A 10,887-nucleotide genomic window follows, 5' to 3' on the forward strand; every position below is an offset into this window, starting at 1 on the left:
GGGACTGCCGAGTCACCTGCTTTCAGTGAGTTTAGTGATCCTCAGTGGATTTCTCTTCCATCAATTTGGCCGATCCCCTGAATCCCTGGAAAGCTCTGAACACCCACAGCATCCCACACGGAATGGTTTGGGTTGGAAGGGACCTGGAAGCTCCTCCTGTTCCCACCTCCTGTCACGGGCACCCAACGCCTCCCACTGGAACTTGGTGTTACCCTGGCTGGGAAAATCCCCGCCGAAATTCGGGCACGTCCCACACCGAGCCCGGCCTTTGAGCTCATCCCTGTTCCCTTTTCCCTTCTGTTTCTGGGCTGGATCTCAGGCAGGTGACGCTCGCAGGAATTGTGATTTTTCCCTGGAGAAGCCTCGCAATTCCGGCCTGAGCAACGCCCAGAACGTGACTTGGGAGAACCATTCCGGCTGGGAAAGACCTTTCAGGTCCTCAAACCCAACCATAAAGGGAGAGCGGAGCCTGCGGGAGTGACCGGGAGGGAAAGGTGGCTATTCCTGGTGAAACCACTGGAAGCTCAGTGGGAAAAACCACCATCCCAGGCAGGCTGGGAATCCCACCAGGCACTCCTTGATCTCTCCTAATGCCCAGTAAAGCCCTTAATTGCCCAATAAATGCGCTCGCGGTCGCCGTTTGACGCCCAGCGCCAGCAATTAGCACTTATTTATTTGCGTTCTGCCCTCTCCGCTCCCCGACTCCCAGACCTGTTTGTTTGGAAGCCGGGGAGACTTCCAAAGGGAGGATGAGGAGCGCTGAAGTGGTGGAGAGGAGAGGAGAGGTGATGCTGTGCCGAGGGCCAGGAGGGATGCAGAGCTTTCCCGGCGCTCAGGGATTGACCCGGGGCTTCCAGGGAAGACACAAAAATCCCTGGAGTTTGCTGCAGCCTTTCAGGAATTGCTGACACCGAGGGCTGCTCGTCGCTCGGTGGAAGAGACTCTCCTGATGGCTTCTTGCGGTAAAACAAATCGGCGTTTTGGTGCAGGAGCAAACGATCCGCGCCATTTGGGAGGATTAGCGGGAATCAAAGGCCAGGAATTTCGGTCTAATGAAGCAAAGGCTGGGCTCTGAAGCAGCCTCAAGCTGCCAGAGCCAGAGAAGGATGGGATGGAGAGAAAAGCATCCAGCCCGATGCCCGCTGGCAGCAGGAGGGAGCAGGGGGGTTCCCAAATGCCCCAACACCTCATCCTGCAACGCTGCCAGCACCGGATGGCCCCTGGCATGGAAATCCCACCTCTGCTTTGGGCCAGACCGAGGATGTTGGATGACCCTTGCGGGCGAAATGAAATCCCTGTGCTGGGATGAAGATGTTCCTCGGCATCCCGGTGAGGGTCCGCAGGCGCTGCCTGCGAAGAGCTGGGAGCCACCGGGAGGGGTCAGAGCTGCAAATTGCCACGGGAGAAGGGCTGAGCAGCCTGTAGCAGCCAAAAAAAGGAGCTGCGCCCTCCCAGGCCTGCTTTCACCCTTCCGAGCTCGCTGTCTTTGGAAGAGTCTCTGAATCCTGCAGGTTTTGGGGAGCTGGTGGACTGGATAGGGATTGTGCTGCCGGGTGACACAGAGCGGGACAACCCCCCCGACAGGAGCGGGGGCTGTGGGGCATCCCCCCGGCTGGATGAACCTCTCGGACCGCTGCTGAGGAAAGGGGGTGCGGCACCACCTTCCTCCCCACCCCCAGCTCGCTCCCCTCCTCCTCCTCCTCCTTCCCAGCAGAGGTGCAGCATTCCCAGCTCCCGCTCTGCAGATCCAACTGGTAATGGCCGGGCTGATTGACTGCAGATTTCCCCGTAACTGAGCTTAATTAGCAAGCTAATCAGGTCTGGAGATGGTTCCAATTTATTTATTGGCTGATGGCTGCCACTAATCGGCCCGGCCAGTTAATGCTGGCAGCGCCGAGCTTTGTGCCAGGTGAACAAATAATTCGGGATTTCATCCTCTCCAGCGCTCTCCGGAGCCGGCATCCAGAGCTGGGATGCTGCATCCCCTCCCTGCGAGCTGAGGGAAGGTCTGAGCGCCGTGGCCGGCTCAGAGCAGCTCTGGCTCACCAGGGGGACGGTGTTTGCGGGCAGCCAGAGGAAAGGAGCGAGTTCTTTGCACTCGGGCAGCGGAGCAGAGCTCAAACACCCAAAATAGTCCTTGGAGCAGGGACGAGGCATCCAAAGGCAGTGTCGTGTGTGGGTCACCTCTTCTGAAGGTGACCCAGAGCGAGGCTCTTACAACTTGTGCTTCTTAGTTCCCTCCAGCAGCGCGGAAGGGATTTGAAAGAGAAATTTATTTTGCTTTTTAAAAAAAGAAAAAAGAAAAAAATTAAGGTGAATTTTCCTGGATTTTTCTTTTCCCCTGGAGTTACTGGAAAGGTGGCATTAGTGTTCCCTGGATGCTGGGGCATCTCTGAGCTGATGCAGGATGTTGTTTGAGTGGAGGCAAAGGAGAAGGGGCAGCACAGGTGATGTGCCAGAGAGGGTCTCTCTCCCAAGTGTTTGGGGAGCCAGGGAAGCAGGAATTAAAGCATGGGGGGAAATTCCCATCCTTGGCTCCTGGCCCTCCAGATGTCCCACCAACCTCTGGCTGTTGGGACAGAGATGTGGGATGACAACAAGGAAAGGAGGGAAGGGAATGGGATTTCCACACCTTCGTTCCCTGCTGTGGAGAGGAAGCAAAGGGAAGGGAGGCAGGATGAAAAGGGAGGAAAACAGCTGGAGCAGACAAAAACCCACTCTTGGCTAAAGCATCAATTCCCTGAAGCAATCCAGTCTCCAGCTGAAGACCTGGAGAAGAAGGAGACACCCCCACACCTCATTAGTTGGCTCTGATCTGTAATGGATCCATATTTTAAGCAAAAAAAAAAAAAAAAAAGTAAGGAAAAAAGGCCTTGCTTCTCCTTAGAGCCTGCCTGGCTCGAGCTGCCGGATCGATGCCCGAGCTGCCACCCTCCTGTTGATTCAAGGGCCCTTCAGTGGCGGTGTTTTCTCCTGTGAAGGCACTTCTGGGCAATAATTGAGTGGTTTCCCAGTCACCCCTCTCTCTGACAAGCCAGGAGGTGGGCGGGGGTTGGAGCACCGGGCGCTGTGACCTCTCCGGACCTGGCACCCTGGTGACAAGGGGTGACAACGCCAGCGTGGCACTTCCCCACCCTTCTCTATCCACTGGGATGCCAAGCTGTTAACGCCCCTGGTTCCCTGGAAGTGTCCAAGGCCAGGCTGGACGGGGCCTGGAGCAACCTGGGCTAGTGGAATGTGGTCCCTGCCCATGGCACAGGAGGTGGAATGAGATGAGCTCCGAGGTCCCTCCCAGCCCAACCCCTCCTGTGATTCCATGATCCTGCAGGGCCTGCTGGTGATGGAGCTGATCCACAGCAGGCAGGGAGGTGGGGGATTGTGAGCTGGATGGATCCAGAAAGCCCTGGAAGCAGGGGATGCTCCTGGCACCAGGGGAGCAGAGGATTCATGGCTGCGTCTCTGAAATCTCTTCTGGAGAGGGTTATTAGAGGGAGTAATTGGGATCACCTTACTTTACAAATGTTACTTTGCAGAACGAGGCAGGAAGACAGATCGATCTCAACTATTATTCATTAAGGAAAGTCCTTTATAAATCCCAAATTAACAATTTCTCTCGGAGAGAGCCTTCCCATTACCCTCCTTTCGCGGGGACTTATTGCCACTCTGGAAACGGGGAAATAGGAAAATAATTGGGGAGGGGGAAGAAATAGCAGCCATGGGCTTCGGAGCCCAGCATCTGGTTAAGAAAAAAAACACAGATGTGTGTCTTAAAAATGACCACGAGCCTGATTCAGGGGGACAATGTTTCTGACAGATCCTGTGAGCCCACGGCCGTGACGAGGCTCAGGAAAGCCCAAATGGCTTCTGAGCGATGGAGAGATTATTTGTGGATGTTCGGGGCTCGGTGGCACAGCTGCAGGTTAGCGGAAGGTCTCTGCTGTCATCCATCCCCTCCGTGCAGAGCGGGAATGGGGACAGGAAGCTGCCGGCGCTGGTTGGGCTGGGGAGCTCTGCCCTGCTCCTTGCCATTGGCGCTGGGCAGAGATTAAATTATTTGGGGTGTGTTGCTGCAATCTGAGGGGATGGCTTGGTGTTTGGGGTGGGGAGAGAGAATTTCAACCCAAATCCTTTTGGTGTTTTGGGTGAAAAGCACTAAGACCAAAAATAATTTTTTTTTTTTTTTTTCAAGCAGCGTGCAGGGAAACCAAGCTCCTTAAAAACTCCGAGGTGCCTTCCAAGTCTGGTGCAGGGCATGGAATTCAGGCAGGAGGGTGACCTGGTGGTTTTCATCTAGGAATTGCGGGGGAATTGTGTATCTGATAAGGTGTATTACCCCCAGCTGCCACATTTGGGGTGATGGGGCACGCCCCGAGGATGCCTCAGGGATGTGTGCAGGAGGATTTGGGGTCAAGAGATGTTGCTGGTGCCCAAAGAAGCCGACTGGGCTGCTTTGAGTCAAAGCTGCCAGCAAAAAAATAAGAAGAGCAATTCCTTCATTTGTATAACGATGCCCATGGCTTCTTTTGGCTGTTCTGGGAATACCAGCAAGGGAGGCAGATACTTCTCAAAGGGGCTTTGGGGCCAAACCCACGTTTTCCCACAATCTCTCCGAGTCTGGATGCTTTCGCAGCAAAAATAGACATCTTGAAGAGGATCACAACAGGGAGGAAAACAGCAAAGATTTCTGTTTATACCCAGGAACTTGCAGTTTTTATCACTTCGGACAGTATCAAGACATGCTAACTTAAAAAAAAAATTAAATCACTGCTAATGGCCCTTTTGGGGAGGCCATTTTGGCACCTTTTGGAGAAGATTGGGAGCTCCAGGCACTTGGCACCACAGAGTCAGCTCCTCGCTGCTGGTAACACTTTCCCGGAAAATTATAAACGGGAGTCCCCGGTTTGTCTTTTGCTCCGTTAATTAATAGGATCTGGGCATTAAAAGCGCTCCTCCGGAGTCGGCGATGGGCCCTTTGCCACTCATTCCGGCCCCTCGCCGCTAATTCAGTCATCCTGGCAGGTCAGCGTAAACACCCCATATTTTACTGCCATTTTCAGACCATTCCCCTGCCTCGTAATTATTTTCCCGGGGGAGGACGGATGCGGATTAATTCCAGGCCCCCGTTCCCCCGCAGATGCTGGCGCGGAGCCTCCGCGTCCCCGGCAGCATCGCCGCCGCTCCCAGCGCCCGCTGAGCAGGAAAACCTGGAGCTGCGGCCGCGCTCCTCTCGCTCCGCTCCTGTCGCAGAGAAAAGGGACGAGGGACTCGCTGCTGGCCGTGCCGGGGGCGCTCCGGGCGCAGAGCGGCCTCGGGGAGATGCTCAGGGCGCTGTCCCGGCTCCGGGCGCACCCCGCAGGCTCGGGGCTCTCCCTGTGGCACGGAGGGGTGCAGGGTGTTGATTCCCAGGGTTTTCCCTCACGTTGGGTTGGCTGTAAAAGGCGGCCCGTGGTGCCCCGCGGCCGGCAGGGCTGCCCACAGCGGAGGGTTTTGCTCGTAGCTAAAATCTGTGCGAATTCTACAGAATTCTGTGGGCATTCCATTTTGCTTTTTTGCTAAACTACCCCCTTTCCGTCTGATTTTCATGGGTTCGACTCCATCTCCTGCCAGAGCTGGCAGTCACGCCGCCTTTTAATTTGGAGATGCTGGGAGATGAAGCAGAGGTTTAAAATCCACGTGGCTGCATTAAAAAAAAAAAAAAAAAAAAAAAAGGCAACAAACCAACAAACCAAAAGTAGCCTCCATCCCTCCATCCTTCCTTCCTTCCTCCATCGGGCCTGCTCGGAAAGGCGGCCTTTGGCTTCTCCCTCTTCCCAGGCTGAGCCCCGGGGAAAGTTGGGCGAGTAAGTTTGCGGAGCCGGAGGGAGGGCGGCACAGATCGATTGGCGAGTTTAATAGGATCAGGTCAGTGTAATCCTGTTTCAGCCATTGTCATTCAGGCAGCCAAGGAGACCTCAAACTATAGGGGAAGGGGCTTTTAAAACCTCAGCGGTCCTGCCACAAAGCCAGGGGCTGGGGCCGGGACAAAAGCGGCAGAGAGGATGAAGTGGCTTGAAATAAATAGATTAAGGCTCTCTATGGTCCAGGCGTAGCGGGAGGGAGAAAAGAGCAAGCAAGGGGCGGGCGAGCATCCCGCGGCGGCGGGAGGGGACGGAAGGGACCCGGCACCCTCGGGGGACACGGGGTGGCCGGGCACAGCGTCCCCTCCCGGTGCCGGGGGGGTGTTCCTGCCCCCTCCGCACCGCCCGCGTTTCCGAAGGGTTGGGATAGGCAATCAATTTTTACGATGCAATTTATAATTCATACAGGTTGTCTTGGTACATATGGTGTTGCTTTTGTGTGTCAGGGTGCCGGGTGCTTTATGACGGTGACGGCGGGGATTTGCATCGGCGGCCGCTTCCCGGCCCCATCGCTCTCCCCAGCGCCGATGGAGATGGATACGGCCCCGTGGAAGCGCGACACAATCCTGTGGGACAGCGAGTCCTGAGGGCTGCGGGCCTCTTCCAAAGGGCAACTTCCACCCGTGGGGGAACGGGGAGGATGCTCAGTCCTTTGGCAGGGTATCCCCAAGGGAGTGCAGACCCCCTCGCCCCTCTCTCCAGGTATTGGGGTCAGCCCCGCTTCGGGGGATGCTCGCCGGGGATGACCCCACCTGCGGGGGGGTCCAGCACCCCCGGCCGGGCACAAAAGTGTCCTTGTCGCCGGGGCAGTCGCGTCCCCGGGGGCAGCAGGAGCAGGTAAAGAGGCACAAAGCCCCAGCCCGGCCGGTCCCAGCTGAAATAATTAAACCAATTAAGTCAATACAAACAGAACCAGGGCGGGAGGCAGCGCTGCCCTCTCCGAGGGAGCGCCGCGCTCCCAGGGCCGCCCCCCCGGGCCGAGCTGCGCTGAGTTTGCCGGGTCTCTGCGGCAGCCCTGGCATGCGGTGAGTTTGCCGGGTCACTGCGGCGAGAGGGTGACGGAGGGGGGGGGATTTAAAAGCGGTGATGTCTTATTTAGGAGCGAGGCAGCGCAATCCCGGCCCCGCCGCTCAGGGGTCGCCTCCTCCGGCCGCCGCATCCCGGTGCTGCCGAGCCGGCAGCGCCTTCAAAATATGAATTTGTAGATAAATCTAAAGCGGGGGTTTTGCTGAGGCTGGCTGGAGGTGAGGAGCAGAGGAGCGGGCGGCTCTGCTTCCCCTCCGACTTTGGGTGTGCGGAGCTGCCGCGCTCCCCGAGCACCGCAATTATTTGATCTGCAGATGTAAGAGGAATTTATTGTAACAACAAATATAGTGATGTCAAAACCCAACCTTGGATTAAAGCCGGCAGCCAAAGGGGAAGTGTATTAATTTCAAACAGCATCAGAGGCCAGTGCCTATTAGGACGAGCTATTCTTCAGACCCCCCCATCAGAATTAATCATTGGGAGTTAATTTGAAGCTCAGACAAGTTGCTGTTAATTTAGTGCAGGGAGGACGGGATGGAATAAAAAGCTGAGGTGCTGGCCGGGCCTCCTGGGTCTCATTAATCAGCGAGCTGAGACGGCCTGGCTTGATTACAATTTGCAAAAAAATTCATTAGAGCCTGGGCGATTGACAATTTTTCTCTCTGCCTGTGATCTGACTCATTAGGCAGCCAAATGAAAGCCATGATGATGGTGATGATGACAGCTATCAACCCCCTCGCTTGTTTATCTCCTTCTCCTCCGGCCCCCGGCCCGGGGCTTCCCCCTCCAGCCCCGCTCCCCACTCCTGGGATAAAGGGGGGGCAACGGGGGACCCCAACCCGCCGAGTAAATAACTTCCCACTGCCTGGGGCTTGGAGAGGGAGGGATGCCCCGGGGGGGGACGGGGCTGAGGAGCAGCTGCTCCTCCCTAAAATACAGCACTCACCCCCCCCCGGGAGGGGGCACGGCCAGCGGGGGGCTGCACCCCGTTTGGGGGGGGGGCACAGCCGCGCTGCCGCTCGACCGAGCCGGCTGCAGGGCGCTGTGCTGGCCGGGCAGCATCCTCCGCGCACCAGAAGCCACCCGAAATAAATTCAAGCAGTTCCAGAGATCATTTTTTGGTTTTTTTTTCAGAAGCGCTCCGAAGAGGAGCAGCAAGCGCCGGGGCAGCCGAGGCCAGGGGGTGGCACGGCTGCGTTTGTCCCACGCGTGTCCCGCGGCTCCCGGCCTCTCCCCGCGCACGAACGAAACCAAAAATTATTATTATTATTATTGTTATTAGGACGATGACGAATAATCCGCTTTTTTAAAGGAGCGGGCAGTGGCGGCGGCTGCGGAAAAAGCTGGAATTGCGCGTGTTTTCCCGCTGATCCCCGCGTGTCCGCGGCTGCCCGTGGGGCCGGCGGCGATGCTGACCGGAGGCGTGCATTTTTGGGGAGCGGCTGATGGGGACGGGGAACCCCCCCACCCCCGATGCACCCCCGGAGCCGCCGCCAACCCCCTCCGACCCCAGCAAAATAATACCAACAATATTAATTACTATCATTATAATAAATAAATGACGAAGCGCGAGGGCAGCAAGCGATGTGACCCGGCCAAGCCTGGGAGCCTGGCCCGGGACCGAATGATCCCCCCGGTTTAATTTTAATAACTCCCCCACCCCCCCGCACTGCACTCCGTTTTCCTCGGGAAAATTGCATTTTAAATTCCAAATCGCCGCCGCCGCCGCCAATGTCACGGTGGCACCGGCACGGATGGAGCTGGGATGCGGATAATGGGGAGAGGGGGAAAAAAAAAAAAAAGGGATGAAAAGGATGCGGGAAGGGAAGGGGGGGGGGACGCGGGACCCTTCAGCCCCGACCCCTCCCACCCCTCCGATCCGGTCCCGGCGCAACGAAAACGGGCGCGGGGCTGGGGGGGGGGGAACCGGAACCCCGATGGCGGCTGCCGCGGAGAGGGGGGCGGGCCCCCCTCCCCCCCCCCGCGAAACACGGGGCTGGGAGGCAGCGGCTGGACCCCCTAAATGGGGAGCCGGGGACCCGCCGGCTGCTGGGGGAGGATGCGGGGGTGCTCCTGCCCCCCACCCCCGCGGCCATCCCCGTTTAGTCACACAAACAGCTTTTCTCCAGCTTTCTCATCCTTCAAAAAAAAAAAAAGGGAAAAAAAGAAGAAAGTTTTCCACCCGGCTCCCCCTCCCAACCCGCTCCCCGGCAATAAATGTGGCTTCGCAAAAAGAAAAAAGAAAAAAAAAAAGAAAAAAAAAAAATTACAGGCGACAGCAGCATCGCTCTGCTCCGGCAGCGCAGGAGGGGAGAAGAAAATCAGCTCCACGCCAAATCCTGGACAGAACAGCCGGGGGCTGCAGGGCTTTTTTTTTTAGTCTTTTTTTTTGTAAGTCTTTTTTGTTTCTTTGTCGGTTTTTATTCACAAGACTTAGTTTGCTTTTAAATTTCATAACTTATAAGGAAATAAGCTACATTGAAATAAATTAAACACAATAGTGAGGATCGTGCTGCTTTTTTTTTTTTTTCTTTTTTTGCCTTTCCCCCCTCCCTCCCTCTCTTTCTCTCCTTTAAACATGGCTTGGTAAGAATAGGCAAACCAAATCGACAGAAAGCCAGGCAAAAAAAAAAAAAAAAAGATTTAAAAACTCATCCCCCAGTGCCTGCCACTCAGCCATCGGCAATAAAACCAAACAATAAAAAAGGCATGAAATGAAACTCTGAGTTTTCTTTCAGGTTTTTTTGTTTGTTTGTTCGCTTGTCTTTTTGTTTTTGTTGGTTTTTTTTTTACCTTTCGCCCCCGAATAAGAAAGAAAACCCCAAAGATGGCTAAAGGCGCCGCGGGTTTCGCTGGGGATGCTCCGGTGAGGGGGATCCAGCGCCGGCACCGCTCCGCATCCGCCGTGCCCATCGCAGCCAAGGCAGCACAAGGGTGTCCAAAGCGGGGCAGCCGCGTAATAAATATCTCTGTGTGTGTGTGTGTGTGTGTTTGTGTGTCTCTTCCAGCGTGTGATATTCCCTGCTCCGAACCCAAACAGTTCCCAAGCCTCTTCCCCTCGCAGCCTCTCGGTGAGTGGAAAGTTTTGCTTTAAAGTTCGATTTGCCACGCGCTCGCGCAGGGTTTGGTTTGGGGTTTTTTTGTGTTTTTTTAGGGTTTTTTTTCTGGTGGGTTTTTTGTTGTTGTTGTTGGTTTGGTGGTGTGGTTTTTTTGGGTTGTTTTTTTTTTTTCTTCTCTCGGCTTTGTTTTTATTCAGGCGGGTTGCTTTGAAACCCCGGGTTGGAAACTTTTCCCTTAAAAACTTGTGGATCTGAGGGTAGGAGGGATCAGGGTCGGGCTTGCTCCAGCTGCTGGTGCTGACTCCTGATCGCAAACCTGCTGACGTGCACCGGGATGGGGACCACGATCTTAGGGTTTCGGGAAGGTTCCCCTGTCTTGGAGTTGGCGTTGCCCGCCTTGACCCGTTTCCATTTCGCCCGTCTGTTCTGGAACCAGATTTTCACCTGCACCTCGCTGAGTTTGAGGGCGTGGGCGATCTGGGACCTCTCTGTCAGGGACAGGTACTTTTTGCAGTGAAACTCCTTCTCCAGCTCCAGCAGCTGCTCGCTGGTGAAGGCTGTTCGCCTCCGCCGGTTTTTGCCCGTGGATGTGGTGTTGGTGGAATTGGGGGGGTTTTGGGGGTTTTCCTCGAGCGCGTTGCCAGAGTCCTCTTCCTTGTGAGCCGCCTGGCCGGGGATGTTGTCGTCCGAACTATAATCTAGATCGCTGTCCATGGAGAAACTTTCCTCCTTGCCTTTCGCGTCCTCTTCTGCTTTGGCGTCCTCCTTGCCCTGGCCCCGGAGAGCCCCGGCTGGGAACGAAGCAGAGGCCTCTCGTTAGCACCCCGCACCCTCCGTGCCGCGGCGCCCCCCGCCCTGCAGCTCCATCACCCCAAAATTGATGGCTTGGGGATTCTTCCCCCCCC

The 10,887-nt window shown here is 56.0% G+C and overlaps 1 protein-coding gene across 1 annotated transcript; it reads right to left on the reverse strand.

Moving 5' to 3' along the window:
* Nucleotides 1-10,113: 10,113 nt before the first annotated feature.
* On the reverse strand, nucleotides 10,114-10,780 carry GBX2 (gastrulation brain homeobox 2). The gene has a single exon (XM_042035358.1). The coding sequence runs from the start codon at nucleotides 10,694-10,696 to the stop codon at nucleotides 10,250-10,252; it is 447 nt and encodes a 148-aa protein (XP_041891292.1). The 5' UTR covers nucleotides 10,697-10,780; the 3' UTR covers nucleotides 10,114-10,249.
* Nucleotides 10,781-10,887: the final 107 nt, after the last annotated feature.

The sequence above is a fragment of the Corvus kubaryi genome, unplaced genomic scaffold (assembly GCF_017639235.1).
Source record: "Corvus kubaryi isolate FWS band 111438036 unplaced genomic scaffold, C.kubaryi_AGA036_p1.0 37383, whole genome shotgun sequence".
In the NCBI taxonomy this organism is placed as follows: Eukaryota; Metazoa; Chordata; class Aves; order Passeriformes; family Corvidae; genus Corvus; species Corvus kubaryi.

Excerpts from the sequence above, each read along its gene's own strand:
- GBX2 (XM_042035358.1), bottom strand. The coding sequence starts at position 10,696 with ATGGACAGCGATCTAGATTATAGTTCGGACGACAACATCCCCGGCCAG.